The sequence below is a fragment of the Leptosomus discolor genome, chromosome 3, assembly GCF_034619465.1.
Source record: "Leptosomus discolor isolate bLepDis1 chromosome 3, bLepDis1.hap2, whole genome shotgun sequence".
Taxonomy (NCBI): domain Eukaryota; kingdom Metazoa; phylum Chordata; class Aves; order Leptosomiformes; family Leptosomidae; genus Leptosomus; species Leptosomus discolor.
In genome coordinates this window covers 44,628,408-44,644,982 of record NC_141393.1, presented here as the reverse complement: position 1 = coordinate 44,644,982, position 16,575 = coordinate 44,628,408, and the positions used below count along the sequence as shown (strand labels likewise).

The 16,575-nt window shown below is 40.0% G+C and overlaps 1 protein-coding gene across 5 annotated transcripts in view; it reads left to right on the top strand.

Annotated features, from left to right (window-relative positions):
* Nucleotides 1-9,164: 9,164 nt before the first annotated feature.
* The window catches only part of CKAP5 (cytoskeleton associated protein 5), a 42,190-nt gene continuing 34,779 nt past the window's right edge, over nt 9,165-16,575 (top strand). For all 5 annotated transcript variants that reach the window (XM_009954387.2, XM_009954386.2, XM_086462394.1 and 2 more), the window contains exons 1-8: nt 9,165-9,221; nt 9,754-9,947; nt 11,043-11,249; nt 13,729-13,900; nt 14,927-15,059; nt 15,355-15,458; nt 15,836-15,949; nt 16,192-16,296. In XM_009954387.2, coding sequence (XP_009952689.1) covers nt 9,165-9,221; nt 9,754-9,947; nt 11,043-11,249; nt 13,729-13,900; nt 14,927-15,059; nt 15,355-15,458; nt 15,836-15,949; nt 16,192-16,296 — 1,086 coding nt within the window. The remainder of the gene's footprint in view (nt 9,222-9,753; nt 9,948-11,042; nt 11,250-13,728; nt 13,901-14,926; nt 15,060-15,354; nt 15,459-15,835; nt 15,950-16,191; nt 16,297-16,575) is intronic.

The window sequence follows — 16,575 nt, the reverse complement described above, 5'->3', positions numbered from 1 at the left end:
AGAAAGAAAAATTGTTGTAAGTTGCCCTTATAGTTTTGACTCTTTGGTGTCCAATATGAAATCAGTTAATTGTGCAAAAATTAGAATTTGGTTTGACTTTCTTGCCTCAGGCTTGGCCTTTATTTAAACTTGGCTGTTTTGGTAGCTTTCCCCCATTTGAAACTTAGAGATGCACCTTCTTTTTTTTTCCCCCCTTTTTTTTCCTCCCACTTCAATAGTTGCAATAAGGTTGAACTTCTTAAGAAACATTGAGAGAGTGATGTATCAAAGCAGAATCAACAGAAAATGGCCTTCAAGTACAATGAACTGGTTCTAAACAATAGTTGTAGGTCTATTGAAGGTAATTCTCAAGAATACAAAGTTGGGAACATTAACTGGGAGATGTACTATGGAAAAAATTATTTAGGTGATACCTGCACAAAAATACATGAAACTTGGATTTCAGAAGCATGGGAAATTAAGAGTTAGATTCCTTTAAATCAGTACTGATGTGAGACTTCTCAATTGATAGTCTAATACAAAAAAGTGGATGCATGGTAATGGACCATGATTCCTGATTCTTGTACACATATGACTTGTATTTCATGCGATCCATGCTGGCTCTTGTCCTTTCCCTGATATGGGCCAGTTATGTAATCTGGGCCTGTGCTTCTGAAAACTTGGTATGACACGATGGAGCTGGTAGTGTTTTAGCAGATATCGGTATGAGAGTAAGGTCCTGTTCCCATTTAATTGTTGGCTCAGGAAACCTGACTGCCAGTGTAGTGTTAGAAGTTGTTTCACTTTTGTGCATCACTGTATGTGTTAGGTGATACATTTACAGCTGAAATTCACTTGGCATGTTGTAAGCTCTTTCAGTCAAGCCTTTTTTTCTTTTTTTTTCTTGCTACCCTGATTATGTCATCTGCAAGCTAACACCTCTATTTGCCCCTTTTTGTAGATCACTTATGAGCGTCTTAAACAGTACATACAATTAGAAACTGCTCTGAATGTTTTGTGGACTGGAGATAACTGTCTCAATCTCAGATATCTAATTTGGAAGATTTTGTTCTAGGACTTAGGACTTACGACTTGAAAGACCTTTGAGAGATGTCAATACTTGTAAACCTTCTAATTAGGGTTTTCAAAATCATGGCCAGTGATTGTCTGGTTCCGTTTTTCCCCCCCTTCCTATCTCTCCTCTGTTCCATGGTACCAGCAGATGTCCTTTTCTGGTTTTTAAGATGTGTGTAAACTTGTATTGTTAATTTGTTTGTAAACTAATGTAAATAGTTTGTGAAGTCTCTGCCAGAGACAGATGCCATTAAAGGCATTTGCATCTGTAACAGGATGGCTGGTGTCAAGACAACATGTTTTAAGACTAATAAGGTGTTGCTGCTGTTGCTGATGCTTTGTTGTAGATTTGGTTCATCTTATAGGGGTGGAGTTCTAAAGCGTGACATTGGAAAGCCTTGTACCCTTGTTTTTAAATTAAACATTGCCTTGTGCCAGGCGGTGTTGCTGTGGCTCGTTTGAGTAAAGAGTCTCTTGACCTAAGCAGTTATGTGTTGTTTCGGGTTGTCTCTATGACAGCTTGGTTGCTGCAAATGTCCAGCATCAAAAAGCAGAAGCTGTTGTGTGTGTTTGTGCCTCCCTGTTGGGGAGGGGGGAGTCGAGATGGTAGAAAAAGTAACTTGGATGATTATTCAGTGGGGAGTGTGGCTGGTGCTGCAGTGCCTAAAGAGGTTTCTTTTTCAGCTAGCTTTTAGCTAGTGTGTCTGAAGAAAACCCAGCCTTGCATCCTGTGGCTTGATGCTCTTCTCGGGAGGAAGCTATTGACACCCAGTTTCCACCATACCAGCTTCTTCGATTGCTATTGTCACTGTCGAAAAGGCATCTCAAAATGTCAGGCGATGGGCTAGAGAGATTGCTGATGAATCCGCTACACCAGAGCACTGTCACTACACATCTCGCAGCAGAACATGAAATGTGATGGTATGGTGCCAGGCTATTCATTCATACCTCCTTTAGAAGGTACGGTGTTTCTCGTTCTTCACGGCAGGCCTTGTTCCTCCTGTCGGGTTTCAGAACAGCTCCCTTCGTCAATTAGGGATCACTGGGCGATGGTGTCCCGGGATGATGCCTATGCCGTGCTCTAGCACGACTGTGGCTGCCTCTGTTACAAGAATAATTGTTCTGACGGGCATGGACGTCCAGGGCTGTGACTCATGAGAACAGCGGGCCTGCCGGGCCAAGCTGATCACCAGCCACCGCGGTCCGGTGGCCCCCGACCAGCTGCAGGGCGGGCACCGCAGCCGCCGGGAGGGCCGGGGGCCGCCCGCTGCCGCCTGCGCAGCGGCGACGTGGGGGCGAGGCCGGGGCGGGCTCCTCCGCGGTGAGCGGGAAGGGGGGTGCGATGTGCCCGGGGCTGCCGCGGGCCGGGAGCCCGGCCCTGCCCTGCCCGCCTTTGTCTGGCCCCGGCGCGGGCCGGCTCCCCGCCCAGGTGCGGCCGCGGCGCCTCGAGCCCCGCCCGCCGGCGGGGAGGGGCTTGGCCAGGCCCGGCCCAGCGCGCCCCGCCCCGCGGCTCCCCGCCCGCTGTCGCCGCAGCCGGCCCGGAGCTGTCAGGGTGAGTGTCCGGCGAGGCCCGGCGGAGTCGCGCGGGCGGTGCGCCGCGGCGGCGGGGCCCGGCCCGCCCCTCGGGCGGGGGCGGTGGGCAGAAACAATGCCGGGCGGGTAGGCGGCCTGCTCCGCCGCTGCCCTGAGCCCCGGCTGCGGCCTGCTGCCAGATAGCCGGTGCCGCCGCGGAACGGGAAACCTCTCTGGGCCGCGGCGTGCGAGGGAGGTGGGGCCCGCGGCGGTGGGGGGAGGATGGCGAGATCTGGGGCTGCGGACGGGGAGCCGGCGGCAGGCGGAGCGGGTATAAGCGGATGGGTGCTCTTCTGGAAGGTGCTGGGGATGGCGGGGACGACGCTGGTTTGGGGGCGGGGGCGGGCCGTGCTCCTGTGTTGGAGGGTGCTTCCCTTGGAGAAGGAGGGAGTTAGTGGTCGGTCCTGGGGTGTGATGTCTCCGCGGGAGCTCTCCTTCATCATCAGTTCAGGCCGTCCTTTCAAAGAACATCACATGAGCCTTTCCATGCCCGAGCTTTGTAAACACCTTGAGGCATGCGGGAGTTTGCACCTAATAAGCACAGCCTCACTGACATCTTTCACCCTAGCCAGCCACCCTTAGAATTATTTCAGTGCATGCAAACTTGCCCGTGGGTTGCCCTTTTCCCTCTTGCCCCTCTTTGCTCTCTAAGACCGGCTTCACTCCAGACTTACCCATGCAGTAAGAAATAGCTTTTGCTCTTAGCTGTAGCAGAAGGTCAGTTTATTTTGCGTTGTCTCTCACTTCTGGGTGCATGGAAAAGAACGGCCTGGGTTACTTTCAGAGACCATGTATTAAAACACATTTTTCCAGCAAGATTAAGTATCTTACCTCCCTTACCAATAACTTGTTGTCTGTGTCATTAAGATGTCACTGAGCTGAATTAGGACATATGAGTTAGAGCAGGCAAGAGATAATTTAATGCTGTTTATTCTTGAATGCCATTTCATTGCTGCTGAAGCACTAGCTTCTCTCAGCTGCTATCTACTCCACAACCTGCAAAACAAATCCTTTTTAGCATGCATTTCTGCTATTTCTTTTTCATTATTCTGAGGTCCTGCTTTCCTTTCGTCAAGAGCCTATGTATCTCACAACTTCTAATTAATCTTTTAATTGCAGCACTTAAAATCCTAGGAAATTTTTATTGCCTAAGCAGTAAATAATCTTCTGTGGGTTTTTAACCTCTTGTTCTTTTGTCTGTCACCAAAAGATATATGGACTGAAGCTGGAAAGCACGTTTACAGTCTGACTGAAAGTTCTTCTGACTCTTTGCTCCTTTTGCAGGTATCGGTAGTTCAGGATTGTTAGCTGGACTTCGATTTTCCTTTTGATTGTGTGGAATTTACTAAAGCAAATGCATTATTTCACTGAGTGATTAGGCTGTAGCTCTTAAATTTGTGTGCTCTTCAAAATACTTAATATGTCCAAGCGTTGTTTAAAATAAAAATTTAACTATAATTATTTTAAATTTTTGACCTTTCAGAGCTACTTTTTGTTGTATCTAATGAGAAGGTTTAGCTGGCAAATGCTAAAAACATGCTGGGCTAAACTTCTAAGAAAGTGAAACTTCATCTTTTTGGAGCCAAAGAGCAAATATGACACAAAACTGCCATTAGACAAATAAAAATTTTCTGCTATGAAAACTGTCGGCTGCACTGACAGAGGACTGTCTGCTGAGAAGTACAGTTTCATCTGAAATGTGACATACAGCTATATGCTTTCCATGTATGTGCCCTACTGTATGGGGACACTTAAAACATTTTTTCCTTTAAAAAGGCTTGTCTTGCTTTCTCTGAATTTACTCTTTTGAGTAAAGTTTTTGAGCTTTCAAAATATCAAAATGCTTGGTGCCGTTCCGGTGCAACAGTGATGTTCAATAGGTGGAAGTGAGTAGGGAGAAGTGGACAATCGGTATCAATAAACATCTGGTTTTGTTTGGCATAAAATGACTTCCTAGTTTGGTGTTGCATATTTTCTGTAGAAGATGGTCTGGAAGCTGAAACGTCACAATGAAATATAGTGATAGGTGATAAATGTAAGCTTCAAAATAAAACACGTTTTGGGATGTTTACGATGAAAGGATTTTCTTTGACAGTACCCCATACTATGAAGCTGTTAAGGTTAATGTTAGCCTTCAAAAATCGTGGTGGAGAAAGCATTTATTTAGAAGCTGAGTAGGAGCTGTTCAGAGGAGTGAGTGGTTAATCCAAACTTTCGTGTATTGACACTTTCCTAGAATCTCTTAATGTGTTGATAAATTTGTTTCTTGAAACTTACGTATATTCAGTGGGGAATTCTCACTTTTACATTTGAAATTCTTGCATTTGTGCTGCCTTGTAAATATTTTCTGTTCTTGCTGCTTTCGAGTGGTTTCCCTTTGAAAGACATCCTATTCTTTCCTTGTTGGTCTTCATCTTCTCACTGCTTCCTAATATAAGAACTTGTCCTGCCAAGAACTGTCAGGGAGGATTTGTTGTTCATCTCCATTGCAGCTTCCTCAGCTGACTTGCTTTTGGAATGTTGTATTGGCCATGTTAATTACAAACCTCTCTCACAAAACTTATTTTCAAGGTTTAGTCACTTCAGAGATCTTGCTTTCTGGATTCTACCAAAATGAATGTTGTTACTGAAAGACTTAAATCTGTCTGTTCTGAGTTGTGGTAACAAGAAAGCTATGTAGGTCAAACACTTCATTGCTGCAAATTCACTAGTAATAACGTAATTTAACTGCATTATTGTGTAATGAGGCTACTTGCTATTTGGAGTTTGAGAAATAATGGCTGGAGGTTTACATGCCTTTGCAAAGAAGCTTTAAGGAAAAAATATTTTTTTTGTCAAATGTGGGATATTCTATGAACATACAGAACCTAGTGACTTAATTGAAGGGAGAAACAACAGTCTTCTGGTGAATGCAAGATGTAGACAGTACAAGATCTTGGCATTAGGACAAGCATGAGCAGTGATAAAGCTAGAAAGATGGGATGTTTAAGAAGGAGCTTTCCCTCGTGGCTGTGGAATACTTTCTGATAAACTGTTCTAAAGGGATTTGTAAGTTATTGGGGGGGATATAATTTTATCACTATTTTTAGATGCCAGATTCAGCACAGAAGGCAACTTAACTCCTTTTATAATTGAAGTAACGATTGTAGATGTTAATGACTAAAAATAGTAGGGGAGCTGACTTGATGAGACTAAAAAAATGGGTGAGAAAATACATGCCACTTCATGTCTCCCTTCCCTGTGTCTGTCCCATCAGATGTACTTCCCAAGTTTAGCACATTGTAATACTGGGAAGGGAAATCCTAGATCCTTTTCTTCTAGGTTCTGTAATGCATCACTAGAGTGTACAAGCAAGAGGTCACCCTCTGTAGCAATGAACTGTTGTATATGTGGAAGGGTAAAAATACTTGTAAATCGGTGTCAGACTTGGGATGGGCAAGCCTTTTTAATAGAGTTGCTCCTGACTTTAGGGTTTTAACTGATTTTAGGATTGTAGTAAGGTAGTCGCTGTCCTACAATAATAATATCCTTGGCAGAATAGATTTCTGGAGGGAAATAAATGTTTCTTTTTATTGTTGAAGTAGGAAGTTCATGCTGCTGACAGTTTTCTAAAAGAACAAGGTGTAGTTGAGGGTTTGTTTTAGTACAGGTACTAGAACTCTTTATTCTGGTGTTTCTGCTGCTGGCAGGAGTCTTAGTGCTCTATTTTCTTTTTCCGTTTTCTTTGTGAATAACTATTGTCCTTGTATTGGTTCCTTATGCTTTCCTCAACACAATGATATATACAGGTAAAGGCTTGAATTACCTCCAAGTTTCTGAGCAAGATTCAGAACTACCTCATTTCCTATTAAGTTTACTCTCCTTATTCTTGGCAAAGGCATGTGTGAGTTTGGAAAGAGACCACTGTATCTGTTTGTCATCTGCATCCATGCTGGGGAAGTACCCCATTATTTCTATACTGGTACGTTAAGACGAAGGTATTCCTAATGCAAACACAGCTTATGCTGGCAAAGCTGCATTTTTCCTGTGGTGCTTGGCAGCAGAATTAACTTGAATGACAGAAGGAATTCTGCTGCTGTAACTGCATTCACACTAGAGCATTCCTACATCCTTCACTAGGTGAGCCATTTCAAAAATTTTTAATGTGAGTGCAGTCTCATTTTTGCTTTTGGAGAGAAATCATCGTGATCATAGAGGTAGATACAGTTTAACCCCCCATCTCCACGTTTGCCGTAGGCGTCTTGCTTTTGCATGTGGGGTGGCTGCTTTTGTTTGTTTGTCTGTGGATGTGTTTGGTGGGTTTTTTGAAACGGGTAAAATGCATTGAATTTAAACCAGGAGGCTGTTGATTTGTATTTACTTTTGAACCCTCTCTTTCAGTGGGCTGAAGGAAGGAGTAGGAGAACAAATGAGAGGTTTGGGCAGAGAAAAAGGTGGTAGAGTTTCAGAAGCGTTTAAACAGATGAAAGCAGGATCTGTTGCAAAAGGCTGGTGGGGCTTCGATGCAAAATGAAGTAACTTACTTGCCCTGTTGACCTCTTCTGATTGATTGGTTTTGGTATGGCGTTTCAAAGTTTGAGTTTTATTTTCGTTGTAACTTTTAAGTCAGAGTACATTTTTCTTGTCAATTTCTGACATCCAGGAATGGTGTGACCAGTATTTTACCTAGACCTTTTTTTGTTGTATGTTTAAAGTTAGTGTACCAGAATTAACAGTTCAATAGAACAGGCTTTAGGTAGCTTCACTTCTGCGTACTTCCTTTCTTACATGATGAATAATCCCTTCATTCTCAGTGGTTTATAGTTCTAGGGGTTAATTAAGTCTTCATCTTTGGTCCTCTCAACAATTTTCTTCTTTTTTTTTTTTTTTTTTTGCTTAAAAAGAGAACTTCTCAGTACCACTGTGCTGATGTAAAGAAAAAAAATATCCACATCACTGTTTGTGAAATGAGAAGGACAAACCATAATAATGCCTGAATGCACTTGTTTATATGCTTAGTCAACTTGTGTCCTGACTTTGACTTTTATTTTATTGCTATTGGGAAAATTAGTAGGTTTATGGAATTACAGTGAGAACAGTGTTAATGTCCATAGGAATTTATAAATTTTTTAAGGTAAACTTAGTGTAGTTTGGTGTGGCTGTGTGTGTTGGTGGCTGGTAGGGGTTTTGGGTTTTTTTGTTGGTTTGGGTTGGGTTGTTTTTATAATTATTGAGGGGTTGGGTTGTTATTTTTTTAAGTGTCTCCTAAGTAATCCAGGAAGGAAGAAAAAAAAGGCTGTTTTTATTGTGGACTGTTGCTAGCACAATTTTCCTGTCGAGATAGCTGAATGTTACTGTTGTGTGGCTGACAGAAGGCTTTGGAGAGCTTGCTTATATTAAATTACACCAGTGAAATTATGCTTCTAATCCTAGGGGTTAATTTTCTGCAGAGAACCTCTGTGCGTTAGGTGAAATACTTAGTGGGTTAAAGTATGCAGCTTTGCTGGCATAGGCTGAATTTGCATTAGGAGTATTCTGCTAGTATTGTGTATTTATATGCTTTTGGTGATAAATTGTTGTATATGCTGGCTGGTTTTTAGAATTTTGGTAATCTTTGTCTATGCATTTGAACTGGTGTGTTGGAATGTGTTGCTACTTCTCTGGTTTGATTTTGTTTGTTTGTATATATAATGCTGCAAGCCCTCATCACTGCTGCTGCTATTTTAATTTTGCTGATCTTCCTGTATCAGGCATATTCTTTCGTTATTTTCTGAGCAATCAGGTTAGTTGTACAATGTGTCTGAGATGGGCCTTGAGCCTGAGGTCTCATCTCTTGTACCCCAATGGTCAGTATTCCTGTTTTAATGAAAAGGAAAGGGGGGAAGGAGGAAAACATGTAAGAACTTGAATGAGCAAGGATTTGAGCCCTGTGTGTGGTAAGAAATTGATCTCTTGTTGAAAGTTGCTAATGCTGGCTACATTAGAATTAGGACATAGTGGTCAGCTTGCAAAAATGGGTTTCATACCTCTCTCAGTATTGTTCATTTCAATTGTGCTGTTTGTAAACCTGCTAAAATGGCTGTCCTTATACTAGCACCAGATTATTTTTTGACACTGATTTGTGGCACCTGTTGCTGAAAGCACATGTCAGTAAGAGTCAGTTTTCTAGTGTTGATGGGGTACTCATTTCATTTTAGCTAATTGTAGTACCTTCTTCCTCAAGTTTAGATGAGGTTATATTCTGCATGCTTTCTTTGACTATTAAAACTTTCGCAGATTGAGACTTCTAATGTCTGACTGCTGTATAATCTTTAATGGCTTCTCATAGCTTTCCAGGGCTAGCAAAATAGTGGTCTAGTCTTAGTAGTGCATATCTAAATATAGTTAGAAGCTTGGGTTGAACATTAGCGGTAAGATTTGCTGCAGAATTGTCTTTGTTTTGGTTTGGTTTTAAGTAGAAGTATGCTGTGGGTAGTACCTGACGTGCATTTTTCTGTGTTCCAACTCATTCCTATCTCCCAACAGGAATTACTGTAATTATAGAGAGAACCTGAATTAAAATGGCGGACGACAGTGAGTGGATGAAACTGCCTATTGACCAGAAATGTGAACACAAGGTAGGAAATCTTGTCTCTGGGTTTGGCTTGCTGTGTATCTCAGCTGTGGTACTCCTCTATCTAAGTGCACCATGGTTAAGTAACCTCAGCAGTTGCACAGCATGCGTATAACAGATCTGAAACTGTATCAGTTCTATCCAACCTGGATGCTGGATAACATTTATTAAGCAGAAATTAGTAGCATGATAATATCTATGGTATAAGCTTATGTGCTGAAAGATCAGTGCACTCACTCATGTGGAGAAATTACTCATCTGTAACTGAAACTATTGTTGGGCTCCCACCTACTTATCAGTGGTGATTGGAGCTTGTGAAGAGCAGTTGGGAAGACTAGCATCTCTCTATGCAGATCATTCTTGGCAGAAGAATGAGTGTGTTGTCCTGTTGCATGTTATTCCTATAGTCATTGAAGAAAAGTCTTGCAGATGCCAGCTTACTGAGCACACTTTCGACTATGATTGAAGAACTTGGTGAGATTGGTGAGTTAAGATTGTACTAGCACAACATTTAAATGTCTGATTTCTGCTTCTAGCTGTGGAAAGCCAGATTAAATGGTTATGAAGAAGCCTTTAAGCTCTTCCAGAAGATAGCTGATGAAAAGAGTCCTGAATGGTCCAAGTATCTTGGATTGATAAAGAAATTTGTGACAGACTCCAATGCAGTGGCTCAGTTGAAAGGCCTGGAAGCGGCACTCGTTTATGTTGAAAATGCTTATGTAGCTGGGAAGTAAGTAGCCTTTTCCTGCTATTAGTAGGCTGTTATACAGTTTAATGTGCCTCTCTGAGAAAGGCTGCAGATAAATTGTACAGTGGCCACTAACGATTCTGATCTTCACTATTGAGAGCAGAATTTGCCTTCTAATCTAGACAGTTTCCTGATTTCTAGGCTTTCCTTGTAGGTGGCCTCCAAGTGCAGTGTTCAGAGAAACTATTAAAGGCGGTAGTAAAGATTGCTGAAATGGTAGAGAAAGTGAATCAGTAATTTGGTGGTATAGGTGCTGTGAACTGGAATCCCTGTTCTTGTTTTACTAAAACGGTCTATGTACAGGGAGCCTTTTTTTCTGGAGAGATACATGTGTAATTCATCCATAAAATAAAGTGTAGTTATATTTATGCAGTGTTGCATCCATCTTAACCAATATGAATCTTCATACCTGCCAACTTACTCACCAGATGTTTTTTAGCATTTCACTGTTGTCTAGCCCTTGAAGTAGCTTGTACTCCTGAGGGTGAAATAAAAACACCTAATGGTCCAGCTCAGTGCTTTGGTCTGCTGACTTCGTGACCTGATGAAATGCATAAAAGTCTTATTTTAAAAAACAAACACAAAGCTTTGTTTAAAAACCTAACAACCTTCCAAACCCCTTGATTTAAAAGCAGTGTAAATGGTTTAGTTGATTGGAAGCTTTGAAATAGATGTGAATTCTGTGCTGGGATTATGCACCAATGCTGTATGTTAGTCAACTGTAACATATGCAATTTCAAGAAATGGTGTTTATTGGTGAACCTTAACTAATGTGTACTAATGAATACACTTTTGAGAAAATGCCTGCCATTGACTGTCTGGTGTAGTCCAATATTAGGAACATCTTAACTAGCACTCAGTCTGCAGGAGTTCTTTTGATTATACTAGGGCTTGAAGTCATCTCTTACAAAATGTTATTACCTTCAAGGTTAACTTGGAATTTAGTCCAAATTATATGAGGACTTGCCGAGTTTTAATCCATGTTTTGAGTGTTGTGTGTACTTTTATCTGTGGATAATGGTGTAGAACACCTAATTCACTTAAATGTTCCAGAAGTAACACTCTCACATCTTTCAGGACAACAGGAGAAGTAGCGTCTGGAGTTGTAAATAAAGTGTTCAATCAGCCAAAAGCCAGAGCAAAAGAGCTGGGTCTAGATATATGTCTAATGTATATAGAAATTGAAAAAGGGGAGGCAGTACAAGAAGAATTACTGAAGGGTCTGGACAACAAAAACCCGAAAATCATAGTAGCATGTATAGAGACACTGAGGAAAGCACTAAGGTAAGCTTTTAGTTTTTAGTATGTTGTTTGGTTTGCATGGTGTTTTTTTTTTTTTTCTTTCCCCTCACCCCAGTAGTATATAGAGTCTAATTTGTTGCTTAAGTCTCTAGCAGGCCATTGTTGTCATTGGATAGGTTGTATCTTTATTGATATTTTCTGACAATAATTGAGAGCATCATTGGATTTGTTGATGTGAGGGATGTTTTTGTTGTACAAGCCTCAATTGGATTACTTCGCTCATAGCAACTGTTTACCTAACTTCCACTTTCACAGTGGACCTCTGAAAGAAGGGCAGGATTAGCGTATCTTGTTCCATTCTCTGCTGCTTCTGTTCTGAATAGCTGAAATAAACTCACTGATGGGAAAACTAAAATGTAGAGTCTTTTTTAAAAAGCCTTTTTTTAAAAAAAAAACCCACTGTTTTGCTCACTGAGTGTCTTTAATTTGGTACATGGTGTGGGTTTTTTTAGAAGACAAGGAAAAAAAGAAAAAAGTTCATTGCATAGTAAGTTTCCATTGTCCATATAATTTCTCTATTAAAAAGAAAAGCTGATAATGCTCCCTAAAAATCAAATCCAGTTTACTTAAGATGGGGTAGTTTGTTTCAAGATTAGATTTGGAAGGTCTCTTCCCTGCCCCCCCCTACTTCAAGTATGTTTGCTGCCTTTGAGTTGAGTGAAAAATACTGGGGTTTTATCAAATTATTATACTTTGTGTGTACATACTACACTGTCAATTAGATTTTTTTTTTTTAATAAAGGAAACAGATAATTTTGGTATTAATGGACAGAACACTTTTTGTGAGTAAAGTAGTTCGTGTGAAAACTGTAACACAGATGGAGAGTGTCTTGTGCTGGGTATCTTTTAGAGAACTTGCTGAGGCATATCTACAGATGGTCATTGTTAAACTAATAGTTTCAGGCTTCTGTAACAGAAGTAAAGCATTGGGCTTAGCACATTACCTATGCCTCTACAAAGTGGAACTACTGTCCCACATTTAAGAGTATATTTTAGCTATTTTAAATTGCCTTGTCTAATCAAATGTCCTTTTAACAGTACAGTGTAATTAGGAACCTGCATAACCTTCCTCTATCTTTCAACTAACCACGCCTATAAAATGTGCCACATCTGCCTATTTTTTCAGTAAGCAGTATTTTACTATATTTGAGATGGCAGGATCAAATTATTTCATGGAGCCCTATTGAGTTAACCTTTATCTTCTGCTTCTGAGCTGTGTTGCTACCTAAATTTGACTTGTTCTTGGACAGAGTTTCTGCGTTGATAACAAAATGTGTCTCTGTTGTACCTAGGTGGGTAGCTTGAGTACATAACTGGGTTAGCTTCTGGTGTGTTTTATCTTGTGCTAAGGTTTTTGTTCATTCTTGTGTTATGTGAGTTAGATATTATATTGAATTAGACAAGAACAAGAGAATTTGCACGGGCATTTTTCCTAATACGCTTTTTTTTAGTCATGGTAGAAAAATAAAAATATTGGGTAACTCATTTGTTTATATTCTGCATTTAAATTGTGGGGTTTTTTAGTCTGGAGCCTCTTTTGCAGGTTTTAATACTTTGCCAAGCCCATTTAGTATTTCTCAATAAAATTTTTATTGTTAGAGTATTTAGAAAGTGAGACATGTAAGTTTTATTTCTTGAGCAGCCATTTTTACTAGCTTTTTCGTGGGGTACTCGATTGGAAGGAAGCAGAGAAAAAGTGTGATTGGTAAAAAGGTTAATTCAGAATTCTTAAGGAAAAGAAATGCTTCTGAATCAAAAAAAATTTATGGCTTCTGAGGTGATGTAGATACAATGCTTTAAGAACTGTAGCAGTTAACTTTACTGTAATTATGAAGAGAAAGTTCTTGTGTTGTTCAACAGTGATTGAAAAAGGAAGTTTAGTATACCAAGTTCAACAACATGACAGGGAAGGGTATTGGCTGGGGAAACTTTTTTTATGTGTCCTTTCAGCAGCACGTATTTCAACACGTGTGCTTTCTGTGAAGATGACCCAGGCTCACTATAATTATCTGGTTCAACAAGTAGAAAAGTGACTTAATGCTTTTACTGCAGTTTGCCTCTGAGGATAGACAAAGGAGATTCTATTCTGATCTAAAAAAAAAAAAAGTAGGTCATACAAATTTTGGTCTAAGGACACATTATCTTTTTTCTTTTTCCCCCCTAGCAAGGGAAGAGATTTAAGCAGCAGATTGGATTAACTGCTTTGAAGTAATTTCAGAGAACTGATTTTATAAATCCAAACTGGACGTGGGGGGTAATTACAATAGTGCAAATATTCTTTAAATTTTACAGTAGCTTAGTAGCTTTACAAAGTAATAGCTGTAATAATTATTTGACACAATCCCTAAATGTGCACTGGAAGCGTTTCATAGATTAGTTTTTAAAAAATCAATTACTATTTTTGGATCATTCTCTGGTTCTTACCTGGACACTGTTACTTTTCCATGTTTTTAACTTTCAGTGAATTTGGTTCAAAAATAATTTCACTGAAGCCAATCATTAAAGTATTGCCAAAACTTTTTGAGTCTCGGGAAAAGGCTGTTCGAGATGAAGCCAAACTCCTTGCTGTGGAAATCTACCGTTGGATAAGGGACGCTCTGAGACCTCCATTGCAGAATATAAATTCTGTTCAGGTGGGAAGAAAGTAGTTACGTATCCAAATGTTTGAGAACACACTTCCATGCTCACCCTCCTTGATCCTGTGGTATTAGTGGGCATTCTTAAAGTCAAAGCTGGAATTTTTCAGTAACAGCAATGTTATATTTTTAGCTTCCTGTAACTTTACCTAAAATGTTAGTCCCTCTGTTATTTGTAAAGAAATCGTGACAATGTTTTGTTGCTCTGAATATATGTGAAATTGAGGGGGGAAGCATCATATTGAACCTGAGGAGGGGATTTCGGATATAGAATGGTATTCCTTGAACACCTAACCCAAGGGCAAACCCAAGTTTACCCTTATAAAAGGCGCCTGCACTGAAAGTCTTCAAGGTGACCATTTTCCTTCTCAGTTTTCTTTTTTCCTGAAGTTTTTTCCTCTATGCAGCCTTTTAGACTTGTTCTGATGGTCCTCAGGATGTGACTGTTCCACTTCAGGAAGTGGCATTACATTATGATAGATAACTCTGCTATTGGAGATGAAAGATTCTGTTACTTTAAAACTTTATAGATTATTTATGCATCCTTCCCTCCTCCCACCTGAGTTAATTGTGTTCAGGTGAAAAGCAGTAACTTGCTGAAAAATGGCATGGTTAAAAAAAGACAGTCTCATCAAATGTGGCTCAACATGTTTGTTTCTCTTGGTTTTAGTGTGTAATAATAGCATGGCTGTAACAGAAAGATCTTTGTGCTCAGGCATTATTATTTTGAAACTTCTACAGAGGGGATGCACCATTCTGACTGTTCTACAGTTTGTTCTTATGTAAATGCTTTGCATTGATATTTTTGTTGATATTCTGTTCTGTGGATGTATTTGGTCAAAAGCTTTTGAACAGTGAATGTGAAGAGAAAGTCATTTCTTTGGTGGCAGAAAAAAGAACGTGAAAGGTAGTGTTATCTTGGCTTTAAAATGGAAAAATTCCATTGCTTTCCATGAACCGTTGTTTGTCTTGGGGTATGTACAAAATTTCTCTGGTATGATTATTCTTTTCTGTTCTTGGCAGCTAAAAGAACTGGAAGAAGAGTGGGTCAAAGTGTCATCAGCTGCTCCTAAGCAGACTAGGTTTCTGCGTTCCCAACAGGAGCTGAAAGCAAAATTTGAGCAGCAGCAGGCAGCTGGAGGAGATGCAGATGGAGGTAAATTATTTAATCTATGAACTCCGTTGGAAAGTGTTTCACTGGTATATTATTTGTGAAAGAATACATTAAATTGTAAAGGTGCTTTTACTCAAACTGGTATAAAACATTTGGGATGCAGTACACAACAAGAAAATGTGGCCAGGGCAAAAACTTTATATGAAAGAGTATCTGTCCTTTGGAATAGCAAAATCACAAGTGCTGATAGTGCTTTTTAAACCATGAGCCTTAGGTGGTGCTGAAGTCAAAATTTCATTTGTCGCTCTGCTTATATTTTTCTCTCTTTTGGTTGCAGGAGATGATGATGAGGAAGAGACAGTACCACAAGTAGATGCATATGAGTTGCTTGAAGCTGTAGAAATTCTTTCCAAGCTTCCTAAAGACTTCTATGAGAAAATAGTAAGCATCAACTTAAACACTAACAGTTAATGCTATGACATGTGGAGCTAATGAGTCTTAAGACTTACTGGCATTCTGCAATGTATGTTTTACTGCTACAGGGATAATAACAGACTAGTGTAAGTAAAGTGTAAGAGTGTAAGAGACTATGCATAAGTCTCAATTTGATTTACAATCAAGAAAGCTGTAACTTTAAGGAGCTGGGTTATGTCCTGGAAATATTTATTTCATACTTCATTGCAGTTATTGATGTTGAACTGTAGGGAGCCTTTGGCTTCTTAGGATAGAATTAAGTTTTAAAATCTATTGTTTGTGGCAAGTATGCTTCCCTAGAACTGTTTGCATTTATAAATGAATGTAAATTACTTGCTCTACAGGAAGCAAAAAAGTGGCAAGAAAGGAAAGAAGCTCTAGAAGCTGTTGAACTGCTGGTGAAAAATCCCAAACTGGAATCGGGAGACTATGCAGACTTGGTGAAAGTTCTCAAAAAGGTAATAAATAAAACCCAGAGTGCACATATGGCTTAATTTTTTTTTAATAATCTATTTGTATTATACTTTAAAAGTTACAGTTGAGATAATACTAATGTGTAGAAGATTAGTAGCTGGAACAGGGGCGGAAATAATCAGTGGCCCACTGGCTATTCTAAGAAATTCTTCCAAGTCTCTGAAACTTGGATTTTTCAGTCTTTAAGCATTGGGGTTTCTTGTTTGGTTTTTTTTTTTCTCTTCAGGTTGTTGGAAAGGATACAAATGTTATGTTAGTTGCTTTGGCTGCCAAATGCCTTGCTGGACTAGCTGCTGGCCTCCGAAAGAAATTTGGACAGTATGCAGTGCATGTAAGTAAGAGTATGTACTTTTTTCTGTTTTTGTTGATGCTGGACACCTTACCAGTTATGAATGCTTACCTACCCCTTAATGGAGCGAGCAGTGAAATATCTGCCAAGATCTCTTGCAGCTTAAGGTTAAAAGGACCTTGTTTGTCCACATTCAGCAACATGAAGCTTACTATTGCAATAAATCTTCTGTACTAAGACAACTCTGAATTACACTGCCATGAAGTGGACTTTATTTACGTTACTTCATGCTGGAGGTAGATAAAATGTGTTTGTATGCCA